General features: G+C 35.6%; 1 protein-coding gene across 2 annotated transcripts in view; it reads left to right on the top strand.

The window, feature by feature from the left end:
• The first annotated feature begins 2,339 nt into the window (after positions 1–2,339).
• Positions 2,340–23,428, top strand: part of LOC107548804 (activin receptor type-1C-like) — a 42,212-nt gene continuing 21,123 nt past the window's right edge. For both annotated transcript variants that reach the window (XM_016229625.1, XM_016229624.1), the window contains exons 1-2: positions 2,340–2,515; positions 17,617–17,847. In XM_016229625.1, the coding sequence (XP_016085111.1) occupies positions 2,452–2,515; positions 17,617–17,847 (295 nt within the window). In that variant the 5' untranslated portion in view covers positions 2,340–2,451. The remainder of the gene's footprint in view (positions 2,516–17,616; positions 17,848–23,428) is intronic.

The raw sequence follows: 23,428 nt of genomic DNA, 5'->3' as shown, positions 1-23,428 counted from the left end.
CGCAGACAAATGTACATAATCAATTGCATGAATGTACCAAAGCAATCGAAACTTGTTCAAAAGAATGAGAAACTGATTTTATGATGTGGACTAGATGATGTGGAGGTTGAACAAGTAGTTTTGAGAATTTCATTTCTGATCTGAGAAATGCACCATAGTGACAGAAAAACTCTAACTAGGTCTTTGGGGTCAAGTTGTGTTTTTTTTAATGAGAGGCTTAATAACAGCCAGTTTGAAGGTTTTGGGGACATATCCTAATGACAATGACGAATTAATATTAGTCAGAAGAGGATCTATGACTTCTGGAAGCACCTCTTTTAGGAGCTTAGATGAAATAGGGTCTAGCATACATGTTGCTGGTTTAGATGATTTAACAAGTTTATACAATTCTTCCTCTCCTACAGTAAAGAATGAGTGGAACTTTTCCTCAGGGGATCTACACTCTTAAAAATAAAGGTGCTTCACGATGCCATAGAAGAACCTTTTTGTCTAAATGGTTCCATAAAGAACCTTTAACATCTGAAGAACCTTTCTGTTTCACAAAAGGTTCTTTGTGGCGAAAGAAGGTTCTTCAGATTACAAAAAGGTAAGAAAGAGATGGTTCTTTAAAAAACCTTTGACTGAATGGTTCTTTGTGGAACCAAAAATGGTTCTTCTATGGCATCGCTTGAAGAACCTTTTGAAGCACCTTTATTTTAAAGAGTGTATAGTGCTATATCTGATGCGATACTGTAGCTGATGGCTGCATGGTTACAATTTTATCTCAACTAGTAAATCAAATAGTATTGATCTTGGAAGTAAAGTAGTTCATAAAGTCATTAATGCTCTGCTGTTGGGAAATGTCAACACCTGTTGATGCTTTATTTTTCATTGATTTAGCCACTGTATTGAGTAAATACCTGGGCTTATGTTTGTTTTCTTTTAAAAGAGACAAAAAGTAATCAGTTCTAGCAGTTTTTAATGCTTTTCTGTAGGATAGGGTACTTTCCCGCCATGTAGTATGAAATACCTCTAGTTTTGTTTTCCTCCAGCTGCGCTCCATTTTCCAGGCTGCTCTCTTTAGGGTGCAAGTGTGCTCATTATACCACGTGTCAGACTGTTTTCCTTAATCTTCCTTAAGTGTAAAGGAGCAACCGTATCTAAAATGCTAGAAAAGAGATAGTTTCTGTTACATCATCAAGTTGTTCTGAGGTATTGGACATGCTAAGGAATTGAGATAGATCAGGAAGATTACTCACAAAGCAGTCTTTTGTGGTAGAAGTGATGGTTCTACCATACTTGTAACAAGGAGCAGAATTTACAGTTTTAGCTATATGAAGTTTGCACAAGACTAGATAATGATCTGAGATATCATCGCTTTGCTGCAGTATTTCAACACAATTAACATAAATTCCATGTGACAGTATTAAATCTAGAGTATGATTTCGACAATGAGTAGGTCCTGACACGTGTTGTCTAACCCCAATAGAGTTCAGAATGTCTATGAATGCTGATCCCAATGCATTTCATTATCAACATGGATATTAAAATCACCAACAATTAACACCAAAACAACACCCTCTGAGAAATACTGAAAATATTGTAGCAACACCTCCCCCTTTACCTTTTGGACACGGCTCATGTTTATAACAGTAATCTTGGGGGTGTAGACTCTTGCAGGAAGTCTCTGCATGTCAATGTACAGTATATCATGCTCCCTTTAAATGCCACAAGGTCATCTTGTTATTTTCATGACAATAAATCATGTTTAACAAAAAAAAAGAAAAGAAAAGTTGATTACTTCAATAAAATGAAAATAAATAAATAAATAAATAACTTTTGCTGCTATTGAGGTGGAAAACGGTTAAGGTTAGGAACAGGTTTGGTGATATGGTTAGGTGTAAGGCTCAGCAGTGTAATTATAGATGTAACTACAGAAATAATTACAAATGTGATTACAGGATGGGGTTTTCAAATATAAGTACAATGTAAAAACATGTATGTACACATGTACATTGTATTAAATGATTAATTTAAATGTAAGTGCATAGTTAAGGACACTCAATATAAAGTGGGTCCATGTGTTATCGCTTAAAAGCCATAAACTCTCTAGACCAATCACAGCAGCCAGGTCCTAAAACTTCTATGATTCCAGGAATTCTTCTTATCAGGAAATTAATAAATATTATATTCTATAGTTCCTTTACCAAGGTTATTGGTGTTTCACAGTCATGGCGTCTGAGTTTCTGGTGCACCTCTGCTGCTCTCTCTCTCTCTCTCTCTCTCTCTCTGTAATCCTCTTACATTAAGCCACAAGAGGTGGAGCAAGTCTCTTTCTACGTGTTTAGTTGCTCTGGGGTTTATTTTGAGTGGAGCAATGCAAGCAGTCACTGTGGAAATGCAGCAGAACCGAGTCATGATGATTTTGTCTATAAAGGTGGATGTATTGATGCGCAGAGAGTGACAGATGTCATGTCTTATCTCAGGTGCTCAGAAGCGGCGCTTTTACTCTTCACATTTGTGCAACTCACTGCAGGTACAGTTTCTGCTTTGCCAGTTCACTCTGTTCTCTATTAAACATGTTTTTAGACCAAAAGAGGAAGAATATTTGTGACTGCAACAGTAAGTAAAGCTGCAACTGTAAATAACGCTGAGTTCATAGTCATTATAGTATGTTGTGTAATCTTCTTACTGTATTTAGATGACGTTACACTGCTGTGAACCTAATGACCGCCTCATTCTACTATGATTATTCTTAACTTACTTTTTTTTGATGGAGCATTATGTAATGAACTGGTTAAAGTCAAAAGATCAGACCAGTGCTTGGTGAAACAGGTGTTCACAGGTGCGTCCAGATCCCTTAAAAGCACAGACTTGTGTGTTTACTTAGGAAAACACATCTCTAAAGGCTAATTTACACTGGACCGACAGACACTTACCAAGGGCACTTGTTTTTACTGACTGAACATGTTCAATCTGCGTGTATAATGAAGTGATGTTCTGTAATCTGGTGATTGTCTGTATTGGTTAGCATCTGTCGGTACAGTGTGTACATTTACTTTTCACAGACATCAGTAAATGGCCAAATACAGTATGATATTTTTTATTTCAGTGCAGCTGGAATGAGAAGCAGCAGAAATACATGAAAAGAGTTGTTTGACCTTTGTGAGGCAAAGTGTTAGTGAATGTTCAATCTAAGTATTCAGGTGTTTCAATAAAGATTGCCATAAAAATGAAGATTAAGATAGCAGTAATAATAATTACAATAATGTAGTGTAAATTGCCATCATATCTTGTTTGTTTGCCTTTTACAGTTTGTCAAGCCCAAAAGAGGCAAAATGAGGAGCTAAAAAAAAAAGCATGGCATGGTGCACCAGAGCGCCGTCATGATTTGGCAGGCTTTACGTTTCATTGCAGTAGGCAGTAGCGTTGTCAAGATATTCCATAAAACACTGTGCGGCTCCTTGATTTCAAGTTTGATAATTAGTTAAATGAAAGCTCTTTGAGGTAGCAAGCTTTTAATAGCATTTTACCAGCATGGTGTGATGATGATCTGTGTAAAATTCGGCGAAGGTTGCACAAACCGTCTAGGAGTTTCAAACAGAGCCCTGGAGCCCTAACATGCCTGGATGATTTTGCCAGGAGAAATACATGTAACAGTCTTAGCACGGTTATTGCCACATACAAATTTGACTTGTTTTCGATTAACAAAATATAATCAACAACATATCTCACAAATGAGCAGACGCAAATTACCACAGTGACGGTAAGTCTTGGTAACCCTAAGTAAAAGATAACAGTATTTAAGAACAGTATGGTGAAAAGAATAGTAATCTGCATAATTCATTCATGTTGCATAGCTTTGCTGGAGTATTGAGACTATTATCCACAGATTCTAAATCTTCCTCAAAAGTGCTCAATTTATCGGAAAATCCACAAAATAGGTCACAAAAAGGATTGCTTTGCAGCTATTTGTTTAAATCACGTTTGGATGGCAGAAACAGTGCTTCTGTTGCCAAAGGCTTGTCACGTTTTCTCAATAATAATCTTGACAACAAATTCAAAGATAAAGATGCAAAAAAACATTTTGTGTACATGGGAAAATTGAAAATTGTTTGACTTGATATACCATGTAAAGGGCATGTCTCATGATTTTGGTCAAACTATTAATAAGTTATCTGTCTTACATTATTCTGTGCTCTGCTGAATCTTATCACGGGTTATCAGTCTATGAAGTACCAAGTTTCATCTCAATATGCCAAAGCATTGTGGAGATATAGCCTCAATTCGTTAAATTTATTAAAGCATTAAATGAGAATGGTTTGGTCTATGAAAAAGCTCTTGATACATTTTTGGCAGCATTGTCTGAGGATGACCTGAGTTAATTTTCATGAAAATTACTAGTTTGAAAACAGGTTTTTAAGAATAAAAAAAAATTGTCATATGAAAAATGGTACATTTGAAAGAATTTTGTTTTTATAAGCATCTACATTTAATCATTTAGCAGTCACTTTGATCTAAAGTGACTTACAAATGAGGACCAACAAAAGAGCAATAAGTGCAACTCAGAGCTGTTGGTGGCATTGTAAAGCTTTACTTAACCTCTCCTTTGGGATCAGTAAAGCACATTTGTTCATCACATATAATACCTTCACATAAAATGCAATATAGAAGATATTTGAATGTTTGATTTTGCACATTTCAACTAACCACAGTGATGTCTTCTAGATTCAGAGTGCTTATAATTTGTTCCCTGTTTAATGTTTCAGTTGAGGAATTCGTCATAGTGTATTATAAATGGAAACATGTGCTTTATCTTTATAATCCTGTAGTTGATTTAACTCCTTTTTTAGATATTAGAGCTATAGAGGAATACAAATCTATGAAAGGTAACTTCAGAATGCAGTTATAGGCTGCTGTTCTCACATACTGAACAGTACCTAGAGTTATGTACACATGTTTGAAAGATCCTCCCCTTTTAGTTTCGTGAGCATATTTCAGATAGTATCATCAGATTTATGAGCTTGTTTTCAAGAGTAGGCTACATTTGAGATTTTTAGAGAAAGCAGCTTCAGTTAGATGGGATGGTTGCGTTTGTGTTGTATTTGCCATCTCTTTGATGAATGAATTGGTTAACTGGTATATTAGAGCAACAATTTTGTAACAGAAGTTCTGTCTAAAATGAATAAGTTTACATTCTGAAAAACTATATGGAAGTGATAATTTTGTCACAATGCAGCTTAAAGTTCCTCTACTACACCTCAACAATTATATTAGAAATAAATACATCTATATTAGGAAAAAAAAACAGTTTTTTTTCTTTTACAGTTTTTAAGAATTATATTATATCAGTCCTCCTAGATTACATTTATAAACCTTCGATTGTAAAGAACATCCTCAGAAAGAGGCAGCGCACACATATACAGACATGCAGGTGTGTTACAGACAGCCTTAGATTATACTAAGCTGCATTATAGAGATTTTCACTGCAGTCTGAGAGTAAGAACCTGCTTACATAACCTAAAAACCTCCTGTCACACAGCACAAATAGCAACTGGCCATGGGTTCTAAAAATATAGGTTAACAAGATTACTTATGTATTCCACTGGTTTAAGGTTGTTTGTTGTTAGGCAATATCAAGACAAAGGACAACAATGATAGAAAGAGTCACTTTGTACTCACTGATCATGGTGTTTGGGTGTTGGACACAATGTCAGATGACTCAAAATTGTATCACCTCTCATTATTTATCAGAATCAGAAAGAGCTTTATAGCCAAGTATGTTTGCACATACAAGGAATTTGTTATAGTGTCACATGCTTCCAGTACACGGAGACAACAACAACACACAGATAATAAAAATAAGATGTGAATAAAATACACATGCATAAATATAAACCACAAAAAAAGAAAATAATAAATTGTATGTACAGGTGTGCTATAGATAGAATAGGAATAGAATAAGATGAAATAAAGTTGTAGGGATGTACTAGGATTTAGGGTGATAAATATGTATAAGGTTATTGGACATACTTAAATTGCACAATGGCAGAACATTAACTGTTCATGAGGTATATTGCCTGGGGAAAGAAACTGTTCTTGTGCCTCTAATTGTTTATACGTTGAACTGTGGAGTATTTGCTTTTACGTAAAATTAAAAACTAATAATTAAGATATACTGTGTTAAAACACAGGCCCCAAAGCCATTCAATGCAACAAAAATGTTGCACACATTTATTATTATTTTTTTTTAATCTTGGCTGCAGGGGTTGTGTCGGTATACCTTTTCTTATTATGATACCCCCAAGGTGTTCTACTGGATTAATGTCAGGTGACAACTTGGCCAAATAATAGTATTCACTTTATTTCTTAAGAAACTCTTGTGTGCTTTTGGCAGTGTGGTTTGCATTGTTATCATGCTGGAATAATCTTCTTCTACCAAGCTTCTACAGACTGGGAGTCATCTTGTCAGACAGTATTTTGATATATCCACAGGCCATCTATAAAAATCTTAGTCTGAATCAGTTATTCATAAAATGTGGTTTCTCATCTAAGACACAATTACAGACAAACACTATCTGACTAACTAATGACATATACAAATTTTATTGAAGACAACGAGTGATCATTGACAGGGCAGGCTAGAACAAGTAAGTGAACCTTGGAAACTGGAATCATTTAGGGAGATGTGATTGATTGGAAGTGTGGGTTGCACAGGTACCTTGGACTGAGAAAATTCAATACAAGTCCTGTTTACCAACTTTTATTTATTTTTTCTTTTTAAATTGGTTATTGTGAACCATGCCTTGATCCATGCCTTGAGTGAAAGCCACTGTTGATACTTTTCATAGGTGTGGGCATCCTGTAAAGATTGCTCTAAAGGTCCTGATATACTTACAGAATCGAAGAATGAAATGGTGTGATGTTATCTCGAACAAAACCAGACCAAAATGAAGTTTGTTTGGAGTTTGTTTCAGGAATTCAAAACTGCTTACCAATACGAAATTTCCAGAAGAGTTCACTTTTGCTGGTAAACACCTTCGAACTATCATTGGTCTGTGGCATTTACATAGTAGAAGGATATGCACTGTAATAAATGCAGACATTTTCAAATTATTGGGAAGACAATTGGGAGTGCTGATGGATATTGAGTAGACAAAAGTCAGAGACAAAGAATACTTAATAGCCACGTTTCCACTGTCGGGCCAAAAGCGGGTGTGCTAGTGCATGCTAAGGCCAGTCGCGTTTCCACTGTCACTTCCGGGGCTTGATCGTGCCTCGTTGGGACTTCCTCGGGGCCAACGGCCAGGGTTTTTTGGCTCACGGAAAACCTTGGGCCAACTGGGGCTAGAGGAGTCTGCCACCATACAAGGCAGAAATATTTATAAGGGATGCAAACGACACTGGGCCTCATTTACGAAATGAATGTAAGACAGAAAATTGGGCGTATGGTCGTTTCAACGCAAAACTTGGAATTTATCAATATGGACGTGAACGATCTACGATCAAATCTCACGTCTGGTCTCAGCTCATGTATGCAAGTTTTGAGTTTGCCAGAACTTGCGCGCAGCATAGTAAATCTACAATCTAGAATTGCATTTTGTTCATTTAGGTTATTTTCCTGACTGACAACCGAAGCTCATTAGTTGATCCCTGACCAGTAAGATTAGAATGTCTTTTTGTTTTCATACAGGGCTTTAGCTTTATATGCGCGAATAGCAGTGTAAACAACAGACCATGAGGATTCACACATCGCCGCATCACGCACCTCCAGCGCTTCTGTGAAAGGAGAAATTAAGAACAGAAATTAAGTCTATAAAAGGATTAAAATAAATAGGATCACTCACAATATATAATAGGCTTTAAAATAATTAACAGATAAAAAAAGGGGAAAAAAACTGCAACAAGTGTTACGCTCGTTTTTGTGACACCCTTAATGCATTTTATTTATTTTCTTTATATCTTTATTTGATCTAATCCATCTGATCGCACAGGCGCCTCACGAACACACAAACAAATGAGTTCTACCGTTGCCTGACATTTCAGCCATTCATCATCAAACTAAAATGAAGTCAGCCAAATATAAAAGTTACACTGTTTATTTTAAAAGGTCCGCTGTGAAATCAGTGTGCAGCGCCCAAACAAACCTTTGCATGTGAATGATTTTACGTGAATATTGGAACATGAGTGAAGTATAAAGCCATGTTTAGGCTACATAATAAATAAAAGTTTAGCAACCAAATAATACAAATATGTCAAAAACTGAAACATTTGGATTCTTGTCGAATGAGAGAGGCTTGTGAGCGCAATGCCGTTTCAGCTTTTGCTGGATGTTTGTGTGCTGTTTATAGCTTAGAGTGTGATTTAAAAAAATAAATATATTATAGTTTAATAATGTTATAGCTGCTTATTTTGTCATTCTTGTTCTTTAATATCGTTAAATGTAAAGAATTTGTTGTGGACTGAAAGGAACTAAATAGGCTAAATAATGCTTATGTTTGTTAAGGTTTCCTTATATTTACAGGTATTTAAGAGATTTCTCTTTCATGAGATTAATTCCTCTTTTTGGCCGGGTTTCGTTTCTCCGTGTCGTAAACTCTAGGGGTGAGGCTTCTAAACCGGGCTGTTTTTAGGGATAGAGCCTGGTGCTATCTTCTTGAACTTCAAAATCTAACCACGCTGATAGATCCAACAAGGTAGGGATGGGCACTTGTTGGGGATGGACAAAACGTCAAAAACTAGTCTGCAGATTGTGCTGCAGCTAATACGGCAGTCTTTTTTTTACCATTATTTATATATAACTTTTTACAAAACAGATTGTGTCAAAGCAACTTTACAGTATTAAACAGGGAAATAGTGTATCAAAGTAGTGTGCCGTTATCCTCTGGCCAGATGAAACCAACAGTTTCATTCTAGACTGCAACAAAGTCAGATTGTGCAGAGGACTCATCTGGTCCCCGTGGTCTTGTCCCGATGGCCATCTATGTGATGAGGTCTATGGATGGGATCTGTCTCTGTAGCTTATCTAATTGATATGGTCTCTGCTGACATTCAGGGCTGTCGAGGTCATCTCTAGGTGCTAAACCACCATCTGATCTGGATACAGTCTAGATCTGGGTGGCTACGGTGGCCTCGGAATAAGAAATAAACAGACTAATATTAGCATAGATGTCATTATTCTAATGATGTAACAAGTACATCGGGTGTTATGGGAAGTGTTCCCGGTTCCGGTTGATCTAATTAATGCTGACTAACAATTCTTTAACAGATTTGAATACTAGAAACGCTTTAGTGTGTTATGTGTAAGCCAGGTTAAAGAGATGGGGTTTTAATCTAGATTTAAACTGACAGAGTGTGTCTGCCGAACAATGTTAGGTAGATTGTTCCAGAGTTTGGGAGCTAAATAGCAAAAGGATCTGCCACCCGCAGTTGATTTGGTAACACTTTATTTTGATGGTCCCTTTTGAGCATAACTTTGTACCTACATGCCAACTAACTCTCATTAGAGTATTAAAAGACTGTCTGCATAATATCTGCATTGTGATGGTCTCCCAACAGACATTCTACTGACTATAAGTAACTTTGCAAGTACACATCAACTTATTCTAACCCTAACCCTACCAGTCTACTAATACTCTACAAACACTCTAATGAGAGTTGGTAGATACAGTATGTAAGAGAAATATTACTTATAGTCAACAGAATGTGTTAAAGGGACCATCAAAAGAAAGTGAACACACTGATTTTGATCTTCTAGGTATTATCAAATGGCCAGAGTTTTGAGATCGTAGCGGACGTGGACGACTATAATGCGATAAGAGTTCGCTCAAGTACTGAGGTGCTAAACCATTCAGGGCTGTATAGTTCATTTTCAAGATTTTAAAATGTATACAATGTTTAATAGAGAGGCAGTGCAGTGTTGACAGAACCGGACTAATATGGTCATATTCCTGGTTCTAGTAAGAACTCTAGCTACTGCATTTTGGACCAGCTGGAGTTTGTTTATTAAGCGTGCAGAACAATCACCCAATAAAGCATTACAATAATCTAACCTTGAGGTCATGAACACACAAATTAACATTTCTGCATTGCCTTTTGCTAGCATAGGTCGTAATTTAGATATATTTTTGAGATGGAAAAATAAGGTTCTATCAAATAGCACACCTAGGTTCTTAACTGATGACGAAGAATTGACAATTGAGGTTTTTGGTTCTATAATTAACACCTACGTTTTTTTTAGAATGTAGTAGTAAGAAATTACTAGTCATCCAGTTTTTTATATCAACTATGCATTCTGTTAGTTTTTAAATTTTTTTTAAATTAATGCTTGAACAACAAATACAAAACAAAAGTGCCAAGGGTATACACAAAAAATATAAAAAGTACATATTAACTATACATGTATATATAAAACCAACACATAAATAAAAATAAAATAAAATAATGAAAGGCCTTGCTAAATCACAATAACTTAAATATACCAAATAAATACAGTTTTTACAGCTTTTTTTGTTTGTACTCTTTGAAATAATAAACGTATAACCTTATTATTATTATTATTTTTGCTATGAAAAACAAATTCTGCCACAGAAAGTGTCAGCAGCGTGAAGTAAAGAAGCATGTTTAGAGTATGTAATGCCTCTACATAAAGACACAATACTAGAAGAGATAGCTCCAATTACAGAGGCATATTCTTTTGGGGTTACAGGGAAATTAAAATATGAAAGAAATTCATCATAATTCATTACATACCCCAGATAATTAAACAACTGTCCTACGAAAATAATCTCTTTATCAAACCAGGTTTTCATAAATATACTCTTGTGTTTATACAGAATATTACAATTATTCCAGATATAATACTGGTGTGGAGAAAAATTGTGCTTGTAAATTAACTTCCACCCAGAAGTACTTGACTGTGAAAAGCTGACAATTTAACAGGCAGTTTTTCAATTTTGTAATCACACATTAACAAAAATGAGAGACCACCAAGTTGGTCGAAAACAGTACTAGATACTGTGTTCCACACAGAAGAAGGGTTTTTCAAAAAATACTTCAACCAGTTAATTTTGAAAGTGTTATTTAAGATAGACAAATCTATATAATCAAGACCACCATTTTATATGAATTAACTATCAAAGATTTTCTAATATAATGCACACGTTTTTTCCACAGAAAATGTAACATTGTTTGATCAATTATCTTATTTATTTTACTATCTGAATGAATTGAGGAAGCAACATAGGTAAGCCTAGAAATACCTTCTGCTTTAGCCAGCAGAGCACGACCTTTAAGAGATAAATCCCTCTGTAACCAAATATTAAATCTGCTCTTTACTTTTTTGATCACAGGATTAAAATTTAGTGAGATTCTGTCCTGTTAATTTTTGGAAATAGCCATACCTAAATAGATTGGAGCATCCAGGAATTTTACAAATGAATTTGTCATGGCAACTATTCAATGCAAACAATTAACAGTTTTGTAAATTCAAGCAAAGACCAGAGGCACTAGAAAAAATTTCAATAATTTTGATAGCCGACTGAATTTGACAAGCATTTTTTATTTTTTTTAAAAGAGCCGTGTCATCAGCCAACTGACTTATCAAGGCACTTCTCCCTTCAACTTAAATTCCTTCTAACTCACTTGATTCAATAAAAGGACTAAACGCCTGAGCAACAACAAGAAAATGATCAACTGAAACTGGGCAACCTTGCCTCACACCTCTTTTCAGATAAAATCTTTGTGTGGTGCCTTGACTTAATTTTACTGAACTATTGCCACCCACATAAAAAGTTTTCATGGCATTGCTGAAATAGCGCCCAAACCTAAAGCGTTCTAAACAATAAAAAATAAAAGTATGCTTGACAGTATCAAAGGCTTTAAAAAAATCTAAAAACAATATAAAACTATCATCTTTAATGAGATCAGAGTAATCAATAAGATCAAAAATAAGTCTGATATTATTAAATATATGTATATTTCTCATAAACCCAGATTGATTTTCATCAATTATTGAATCTAATACTAATTTAAATCTTCGGGCAAAAACAAGAGCAAATACTTTGTAATCATTATTCAACAAACTAATTGGCTCCAAGTATCAATAAGCAGTAAATCTTTCTTGGGTTTAGACATTAGACAGATTACATCTTGAGTCATAGTTGTAGGAAGTTCAGAGCACTTTAAACTTTCAGAATACACTTCAAAAAGGAACGGGACGAGAATCTCAGAAAACTGCTTAAAGAATTCAGCAGTAATTCCATCACTACCTGCTGATTTATTACATTTCAGATGTAATAAATCGCATCCTTAATTTCAGTAATAGTATTTGGGGAATCACATAATATTTGGTCCTCTTGACTATTTTCATTCTCTAAATGCATACAAAAAGTTGATATATTAAGCTCACTATTTAGATGTGTATAAATTAGAGTAATAATTATAACAAAACTAGAAATTGTATCAAAGTCATCTGTAATAGATCCATTAATATTCATTTTGGAAATAGAATTGAATTTAGCCCTAGAATAAATTTGGATAGCCAATAAAAAAAGTCTCTCCTCTAACAAAAATAATTATTGGTCATTGTCAGGTTTACTATAAATGTTAACTACTATAGAAGTTACAATGAAACTTTTTAAAACTAAACATAAGAGGAGGCCATTTTCACCACATTCTGGATGCAAAACTTCACCACCAAAATTATTTTTAAGGCAATGCCCCATTGTGAACGCCAAAAATTCACATCAGAGGCAACCGAATGAGATTCTTGAAATAATACAAAAATAAAATGAAATTGTTTAGTAAACAAAAACAAGGCCTTACTTTTGACATTTTCTCTTAAACCCCTGGCATTCAAAGAAATAATAGAATAGAATAGAGTGACATGAACAACTAACTCTAAAGCAGGAAAGAACAAAAAAAAAGTATAACCTATTTAAAGGCACAATATGTAAGCTTTCGCCACTAGAGAACGCGTATTCAAAACAAACAAACAAATAAAGGCGTAGTATGATGACACCGTGACTGAGTGTGGAATCATGGGAGTTGTCGTCTTCATCCCCACAGCCGATGCAATCTGACGGGACTCGGGCAGAAATCATGTTCATGGATGAGCTAATGATTTATTAACGTCGTAGTAAGAAGCAAATCCTGGCCAGGATGCTTCCGGGAAAAATGGCACGTATGGTCACCCTATTCTGAGTGAGCCGAAAGACTTCACTTACGAACCATGGTGAAGCAAAAAGTAGTCGTCAATAATTAAACAAATTGTAGTAACCAAATGTAGGACCGAAATAACTACATACAGCTTATTAGCAAAATCTATAAAGAAAGTTGGTGCAAGCATTCAAAACTGTGTCCGCTCAGGCTGCCATCTTAGTCTGCCCCATTGACACTTCACTTATCTAGTTTTTCAAATTTCAAACACTTATCTAGTGTTTCATCGGGCCACAAAAAAATATAGAGCTTCGTATCATCAGCATAACAGTAAAAGCTAATGTAAAGCGTAACATGTAAAGCGTAAAAAGTAATGGTCCTTGTACTGAGCCTTGAGGCCATACTTGAGTATGGATACTGCACTTGTGATTGGTATGATACCTTTTCATTCACTGCCAGGAATTAATGGCGGTCAGATAAGTATGATTTGAACCATGCCAATGCACTTCCTCTAATGCCAACATAATTTTCTAGTCTATTCAAAAGAATGTTGTGGTCGATGGTGTCAAATGCGGCGCTAAGATCCAGTAGCACTAATAGAGAGATACAACCATGATTAGATGATAAAAGCAGGTCATTTGTAACTCTGATGGGAGCAATCTCAGTACTATGATACAGTCTAAATCCTGACTGGAACTCCTCACAGATATCATTTTTGTCTAAGAAGGAATATAATTGATGATGGTGATGATACTACATTTTCTAGTATATTTGACAGAAAAGGGAGATTTGAGATCGGTCTTTAATTAATTAATTCTTTGGGGTCAAGTTGTGTTTTTTTAATGAGAGGCTTAAATACACCCAGTTTGAAGGTTTTTGGGACGTATCCTAATGACAATGACGAATTAATGATGTTCAAAAGAGGATGATTTCTGGAAGCACCTCTTTTAGTAGCTTAGATGGAATAGGGTCTAACATACATTTTGTTGGTTTAGATGATTTAACAAGTTCCTTTCCTGGAAGAATTGTATAAGAAGAGAATGAGTGGAATTGTTCCTCAGGGGATCTATAGTGCACTATAGATCAAAACTATCTGATGCGATACTGTGGCTGACACCTGCATGGTTACAATTTTATCTCTGATAGTATCGATCTTGGAAGTAAAGTCTTGACACATAGGAGCTGCACTCTAGCTCCACATAACCTTTACTGTCCAGCTGCTGAAGCAAACTGTGCACACAAACTTGTGTGCAAACTCTTAATGCAAACATCCGGAAGGCTTTCACTTCTCAGTGGCCGACATTCGGATCGTCCATTAACTCAGCTGTCTTTCATCTGCTGTCATCTCCAGCTGCTGAAGTCATGCAGACGATGTGATCTGAATGGCTCTGCAGTGCTGTCACTCAATCTCTGAGGTAGCTTGGATCTAGGCAGAGGGAAGGGCTTAGCATCCTGTGATCCTTAGTGATCTGTGGAGTATAGGTCCAGAATTGAGGAACAGAGTAGGTAGATGGTGTCTGCGCCAATCATTCTCTGCTCATAGGAATATCCTTCCGATGGTCTCCTTCCGCAACCATTGAAACTCTGCTAGGACTTCTGACAACAGCTTAGGGACGGGGAGATAAGTGCCCATTGTTGTTCACCTTCTTTTCTGGGAATCCACTCCATCAGATGCTGCCATGGCTGCATAATGTCTCTATACTCAGGGGAGGGGATGGCCAGTGTTGGGGTAACGCATTACAAGTAACGTGTGTTACGTAATCAGATTACTTTTTTCAAGTAACGAGTAAAGTAACGCATTACTTTTTAATTTACAAGAGAATATCTGAGTTACTTTTTCAAATAAGTAACGCAAGTTACTTTTTTTTCCAAATTATTGATTGACAGCTCACCTGTCCCCATGTTGAGAGAAATCAGAAGATGTTACTGTAGTTCTAAAATAAATATGAATATGCATTAATTCATCTCACTCACACAAAAAAACACAGAGTCAGTATTCCTCAAAATGAATAAAAATAATGCAACTCTGAATACGAAGCAAATCTGCAATAATTAAATGTTAAACAACACAAATATCCTTTATGTATTTAATCCCATTCTATTAACCAATGTCTTTGCTTCTGACCTTCTGATGATCCAGTTCAACCAATAAGCACAAATCACTCTAGACAAACATTTGTGTGTCTTTTTTTATTGCTGAAGTGTGTTGAGATTTCTTCTTCTGCATTCTACTGTACAGAAGTTAATTTACTTTCCCTTCAGCCTGAGGCTTATTCATTTCACTTTTGGTATGAAAAGGCTTTTATATTTGCCAAAAATATAAATTTTTTATTTTACAAACAAACAAGCAAGCCCTGTCCAGATTTAAAAAGTAAAGCAAAAGTAACGTAACACATTACTTTCCATAAAAAGTAACTAAGTAACGTAATTAGTTACTTTTTTTTATGGAGTAATGCAATATTGTAATGCATTACTTTTAAAAGTAACTTTCCCCAACACTGGTGATGGCTATATTGAGTGAGGCCATGCCTCACAGTTCTAAATTGTCACACATCTCAGGAGAAATATCTACTCTATGTCATGACTGTTGCCTTTGCCAACAATCAGTGATTGAAAGAGACTAATGGGGGTGTTGGTGGATATTGAGCAGACATAAGTCGTCCTGTCAGAAACTAAGAATACTTAGTTTCGTTTTCATTATCTGTCTGTGCATAAGACATCGCTTTTCCATAAAACTGTTCCAGTCTTGGCCAATGAACAGTGTATGTTCTGCCTCTGTTGTTGTGCAAATACATTTTCACAGTTATTGGTGCCGGAGTTCATCAGGTTGTAGGTCAAGCATTGTGAAACTTAAGGCCCTGTTGAAAATGTGATCACAGCATCTGTAACATCACAGGGCACAGAACTACAATTACTGTTACCATGGTTACTGCAACTACTGCATGTTTCAGGGTTGCACAAGATCTGAAAGCCTTTAAAATAATAGAGCAGATGGAAAAAAACATTTTAGTAAAGGTTGTTTATTTACTTAATACTTTTTTTTTCAGGATTCTTTGATGAACAGAAAGATCCAAAGATCAGCATTTATCTGAAATAAAAAGCTTTTGTAACATTATACACTATACCATTCAAAAGCTTGGAGTCAGTATGCTTTCTTTTTCTTTTTTTTGGGAAAGAAATTATAGAAATTAATACTTTTATTTAGCAAGGATGCTTAAAAGTGATGATAAAGAAATTTATAATGTTACAAAAGATTTCTGTTTCAGGTAAATGCTGTTCTTCTGAACTTTCTATTCATCAAAGACACCTGAAAAAATTCTACTCGGCTGTTTTCAACATAATAATAAATGATTTTTGAGCAGCAAATCAGAATATTAGAATGATTTCTGAAGGATCATGTGACTGGAGTAATGATGCTAAAAATATAGCTTTGAAATCACAGGAATAAATTGCATTTTAAAATATTTCCAAGTAGAAAAGTAACATTTTTAAATAATTTTACTATTCAAAATGACTCTGTTTTTGCTGTATTTTGGATCAAATAAATGCAGGCTTGGTGAGCAGAAGAGAATTATTTAAAAACAATAAAAATCTTACTGTTCAAAACTTTTGACTGGTATGTTAGCCTATATTTTGAAGTTAAATATATTAATATTAATTAGGTGAGTCTGAGATGTTTATTTGACAGTGATTTCACATTTCTTGTTTGTATGAAAGCTAAATACAAATAAAAGGTGAACATTAATTGTTTGCACAGACATCTGTTGTGGGCGTTCTTGGCAGTTTTTACAAGGCTTTTTAAAATTGTGTTCATATCGATATCAGAATTATATCGCATTGACCGAAATTAAGAAATATATCGTGATGTAAATTTTGGCCATATCGTCCAGCCCTAGTTTCTTCAAGTGTTTACTGGAAACAAAATGCAATATTTTTAAGATGATAATATGCTGATTTAATAATTTGGCAGATGGAGTCAATGGGGCTGTCATTAGGTGATAAGGCTAGGTAAATCTGTTTTACAAAACCTGTAAATTTTACAGTTTAAAACTGTAAAAATTAATGAATGAATGAATAAATACATACATTCATACATACATGCATGCATACATGCAGCATAAATAAATAAATTAATAAATTAAAAAGTAAATAAATAAATAAGGACGTATGTAAATAAGTAAATATGACTTGCTGTGTCTAGAATTTGTAGCACACTAAAAAAGGCTTTGTCTGCATTGCAAATAAGATTTCATTTCATAAGTTAAAATATCCTTGATGTGGGCAAGCTTTGCTCTTAACAATCTATCTATCTATCTATCTATCTATCTATCTATCTATCTATCTATCTATCTATCTATCTATCTATCTATCTATCTATCTATCTATCTATCTATCTATCTATCTATCTATCGTCTGTCTGTCTGTCTGTCTATTTATTTATTTTTTGCCAAATAACAATCTGTTCATCTTTTTTCTCAGCCTTAAAGTGTGTGTGTCACTTGTGTGTAAACCACACCTGTGAGACAGAGGCAGAAGGAGCATGTTGGAACTCAGTAATGCTCATAAATGGGAAGGAGGAGGCCGTGAAGTCTTGCCTGTCCCCATCAGAGCTCAAGGGTCAGGTGTTCTGCTACAGCTCCCGAAACGTCTCCAAACGCGACTGTTGCTTTACAGACTTCTGCAACAATGAGACGCTACGCCTCAATCCAGGTATGACAGACCATTTGTATCTCATTCTTAAACTGTCTGGTTCTAAAGAGTGCTATATAGCATTAAGTATTTTTAACAGTTTTGTTTGGACTGTGAGGCTTTTGTGTGCTGAATAAAAAAAAATCTAATCTTTTTTGCTCAGTAAATGGAAACCATCACATCATGTCTTGGTCTCTTGATCACAACACATTTGGAGTGTTGATCCTCTTCTTCCACTATGACACAACAAGGCTGGCTGGGTTACTAGCGGATAGACGAAGGTTATTAATACTGTGTGTATCCTAGCTGGGCAGTTAAAATCCTCTGAGCAGCTGTCTAGCAGGTCACACAGGACTGTTGGCTTGAGACTGGTGAACCAGAGTAAAGGTCAACAAAGGGTGTCCTTTGTGCCTGACCATTTCAGAAAAAAGCCATTTTAGCAAAACCCTTTAAAAGATAATCATATTTTCCAATTTCAGAACCAAAGTAGCATATCCACATAACATCACTACTACATTTGGGGACTACTACATTCAGATTAGTGGTCAACAATTATGGGGTTTTCAGAGGCTGAACTATTAAATTTGAACCGAAACTTGATAAAGTCACTCCCACAAACATAATGTCAAAGATTAAAACATTATAATTAAATGGGAAGATGTCAAAGACTAAAGGGTTTAAATCGGAAGTTAGGACAGTGAGCTTTTGTCTGAGAGACAGTATAGGCTATCTTTGGATCAACAATTTTAGTCATTCTGCACTTCAGCTCATTATAATTTCTGCCCTATCAAATTCTCTCTAGAATCTATAGAAGCCTGCTTCCAGAGACAAGATCATACATGCAGAGAGCAGAAGCCTTGTTTATACTTTTTGATTGTTGATATGTTTGCTAATTGCTGCGCTCTCATGTGAGTGACAGGTTGCCCAGCCCAGTTGCTGAGGTCAAAGTAGAGATCGCAGAAGGTATTGGCGGAAAGGGTATGATAATGTTTTAAAGATGAAAGATTATGAGGGCACATTATAAAAAATAATAATAATGATGATGCACATGGATAAATATATAAAATAGATAAAATGTATAACAACATGCAGTAATCCATTAAAGAAAAAAAAAATGTCCACTTTGATTTCATGGTGACTTTATCTCATTCATCATCTATCTATTTGAATTTATTATTATTTGTTATTTGTGATTTTTGTTTAATAAATAAGTGACATCATATCTAAATCTAAAATCTAAACCAGTCGTTTATGTTCGTAATTAGCACTTAAATGTTCTTAAAGATAAATTATATATTATAGATTTATTTTGGAAAGTAATATTCTCATAATTCTGACTTTTAGGAGTGACTCCAGATTATGGTAAAAATTCTAAGGAATTTTTATAAAAAAATCATATTACATTTCTTTAATATTTATTGACTAGAGCGAAATCAATGTTATGTAGTGGGAACATTCTGGAATGTAAAGTTTCGTTTTCATTATCTGTCTGTGCATAAGACATCGCTTTTCCATAAAACTGTTCCAGTCTTGGCCAATGAACAGTGTATGTTCTGCCTCTGTTGTTGTGCAAATACATTTTCACACTTATTGGTGCCGGAGTTCATCAGGTTGTAGGTCAAGCATTGTGAAACTTAAGGCCCTGTTGAAAATGTGATCACAGCATCTGTAACATCACAGGGCACAGAACTACAATTACTGTTACCATGGTTACTGCAACTACTGCATGTTTCGGGGTTGCACAAGATCTGAAAGCCTTTAAAATAATAGAGCAGATGGAAAAAAACATTTTAGTAAAGGTTGTTTATTTACAGACTATTTAAAGGTTGTTTTGGTGCAATTCTGACAAGCAAGTTGTAAAATTTCAAAACTATTAGTACTCATCTGACAACAGATCATTAAAATTCTAATTTTATAAACATTTAAGTATGTAATTTAATTGCTAAATAAAATCACAAAGTATCACAAAGAGTTTCACAGTACAAAATAAGTGTTAACTGTATTAATTGTAATGAAAGCATGAGGTCAGGGTTTGAAAGATTGACTAGCAGTGTTACATGTTTGATCAGTTTGGATTTTTTACATTGAGTTTTGAAAATGTACACCTTTGCCTGACATTTACAATAAACAACATATTCACGCTCATCAATTAGAATAAAACGGAACACAATTTTTAGTGCCACTCACAAAACTTTTTGCTTTGAAAGTGTCGCAAAACATCTAAGAAGCAATGTTAATATCATTTTGTAGAAATGTAGACACATTTCTCGTGAATATTTGAAGATTTTAAATAGAAACATTGAATTCCTTTGGATTTACTTATACTGGACAAATCTAAAAAAAAAAATTAAAAAATGTCTTTGGTGTGCCAAAGTGTGCCATTTATGTCTTGTGATGATCAAAATCAAAATCAAAATCAAATCCCAAATCAAATCACACCTTTAATTTTCAAGCAGTCCTTAAGACTTTGCTTACATTTTCTCCAGGGGAGAAACACCAGAGGTCATAAAACAATCCACAAACATCACACATTCACATGTTAACTCAGTGTGAGACATGCAGTTTATAATAATAGAAATCAAGGGCTGTCAAAAGATTAAAATCAACACAGACATTTTTATTCACATAAGAGGTCATTAAGCTACAAAAAAGTACTTTATGTTCCAGACCCTTTCCTTTCTACAAAAATAGAATCTGCATATGAAACCAAGCTTGTTTCTACTTCCTGCACATTGTGATGCCACAATGTAGTAGATATTTGCATCTGACCATCTCTGCAATTACACATCAACGCCTACTTTACCTTATCAGTTCAGTAGCCCGCCTAGCAGCAGGTCCAGTCTAGAGAAAAATACAGTATTTTGTTTAGAAATCAAATAGGTTGGATACGTTTTGTAGTCTGCACCAACTAACACATATGACCTCTGTACTGGAGCTGGAGCACACAGTGTGCATGCTTTCACTATCCCCTATTTCCTTTATACGAGGGGTGCCCAAACCTGCTCCTGGAAATCTACCTTAACTCTTAACCTAATCATATACACATCTATCCACCCATCTTTTCTCCAAACTTGTCCTCTCTAGGGTCGTTGGGATGCTGGAACATATATATTCTAAATGTAAATTTGGTCTTTGTTCAGGAGCACACTAGCTTATACATTCTCAAAAAAGGGTATTAAAGTTGTCAGACGGTATTTGTTCAAAAGGTATGCATTTGTACCTTATTTACCTCTAAAGGGTGCATATTACCTTAAAAGTTTATATTAGTATCTAAAGTGTACATATTACTACCCAAATGATACAGTACCCAATGATATAGTACCTTTTAAAAAGGTACTGCCCCAGAGACTTTTGTACGTGTGTCAAGACTATGCGTTCTGTGCAGATAATCTGATGCTTGAGCTGCTGAAAGGTGTTCATTAATTTATTTGATAGTTCAATGCTTTTCACTGAGCCCAAAACATATTTGTTTCACACGTGTGAATATATCATTCAGCATTGATTTGTTGTGCTTATTTACATTGCGTTTGCTTGTGAAAGGACCTAAAGTGTGAGCAATAGTAATAGTGATCTTTCTTTCCTTAGCAGACACCACTAAATATCAATATGATGGATATGAATTACTGAATCCTTAAAGCCCTGTATGAGATTGTATTTGAAACTGTCTGGTGTTTATTGGTCCTGTAGACAGCTGAGCTCATCTTTGAAATGCACCTCTCTGAAACATGTGCTGACACCCCCTGCTCTCCATTCATCTCTGCAGATACTCCATGAAGTTTCCTTCATTGGCTAAAAGCCATTTGTGTCCCAAGTGGCCTGACTTACCGGCTGTTTTAGTAAACAGGGGAGGCAAAAGGGAAAATGTGTTTTGAAATACCTTACTCTGGTTGTTGTCATGTGACCCTGTACAGATGTGGTCAGGCCATGGGCAATTTCAAAGACTCACATTTAATGCTCACATAGTCTGTATAGCTGCTTATAGAACTTATTGCAGTACATTTATGGCAGAAAGTTTTGACCCAATATATAAATTTTTTTTTTTTAGATGTGTTTTTGCTGAAAACTATTTGTGTTGTTCAAAACTGACACTTGGTTTTCTCGCCCACTCTCTGTCTCAAGGACAGCAGCTGAAAGCTATCTCTGATTCTTATTGTTTATGGCATCTCACACCTCAGCCTGCAATGGACGTGTTTCTAGTGAATGAATTATTTACTTCTTAGTAAAGTCTTACTACTAATAATAATAAGTGTCGAGTGTGAGTTTGTGAATGAATAATTGAATAATGTGATTTGAATAAATTCTGTGGTGCTTTGGAGGCTGAGATGCAGAGGTTTTGATGATGATCAGTGTCATGATGATTCACTGTTTGGCCTGACTGGAAAGAGTTCAGGTTTCATATCCAGTCCATTTCGCAAACAGTTGTCTAACTTTTCTCCCCTGAGCCTCTGACACTCAAGCCGAGGGTGTGATCAGACGGGGTCATAGTGGTCTGGGATGGACAGGCCATAGGGTGCTTTTGCCAAAACTGTCAAAAATATTTATATATTTTCTATCTGAGAGACTGTGTAATGAACAGCACATTCCAGGCCCCTCTCTGTCTGCAAAAGTGGAGAAAGGTTTGGTACATTTAAATATATCTTGGTGGACTAGCACGGTGAGCGTGATTTCACCAAGTACAACATGTTCCTGGATCAACATCCTTGTTGATCCTGGAACAACATTCCTATCAACCAATCAGAATTGAGGGATATGTTTTCAAGAAATATCTGTTTTAGGCTTACAATCAGAGTTAGGTGCTTCTACACCCTTGTTAATCAGCTATCATTTCACACTGATTTTAGGAATACATTATGGGTAGGGTTAGGGTTAGGGGTAGAGGTAGGGATTGGGCTAAGTCTATATTTTTGGACAATAATGTTGATCCAGGATCATCAAAAGATGTTGATCCAGGAATATGTCTTACTTGGCAAAATCATGGCGACCAGACTAGCACAGTGGCTTTTAACCCCTTAACTGGGACGCCTAAGTTTACTTCACTATATTACAATTAAATCCCAATGTAATCATGACAAACTATATATCATTGGAAAGGTCTAAGTGTCACGAATCCTGTCCATGGACTTCTGTTCATTCACCACCAGAGGTCACCCGTTCCATTACATTGACTCTCGCACAACACAAACTGTTGCATAGCACCCCGGACTACATATCCCATCATTCATTGCACTGATTACACACTGCACTGATTGCACTGATTGCACACAGCTGTTTCATATCACTCACTCACTATATAACACCCACTCAAACAACCATTCTCCACTGAGTATTGTTTAGCCTGTACCCCGTTCCGAGTCTCTGTGTTTCCTTGTTTTGCCTGGCCTTGCCTTGCCTGTTGTCTCAGTTTCTGATCTTTACCTGTTTTCCTGTTTTTTTCCCTCTCATCTCGCCCCTGTGATTCTGTCTGCCGATCAGTGACCTACGCTAGCCCTAGGACTATTCTTGTGTTTTGCCCGCCATATACCTGTTTGCCATCGATCGACCCTGCCAGTGTTTTACCACTTCTCTTGTTAAATAAAGCTTGCACATGGATCCGCACGCCTCT

Source organism: Sinocyclocheilus grahami, unplaced genomic scaffold (genome assembly GCF_001515645.1).
Source record: "Sinocyclocheilus grahami isolate Dianchi unplaced genomic scaffold, SAMN03320097.WGS_v1.1 scaffold355.1, whole genome shotgun sequence".
In the NCBI taxonomy this organism is placed as follows: domain Eukaryota; kingdom Metazoa; phylum Chordata; class Actinopteri; order Cypriniformes; family Cyprinidae; genus Sinocyclocheilus; species Sinocyclocheilus grahami.
Note: the sequence above shows the minus strand (reverse complement) of the source record. Positions and strands in the feature narration are given on the sequence as shown.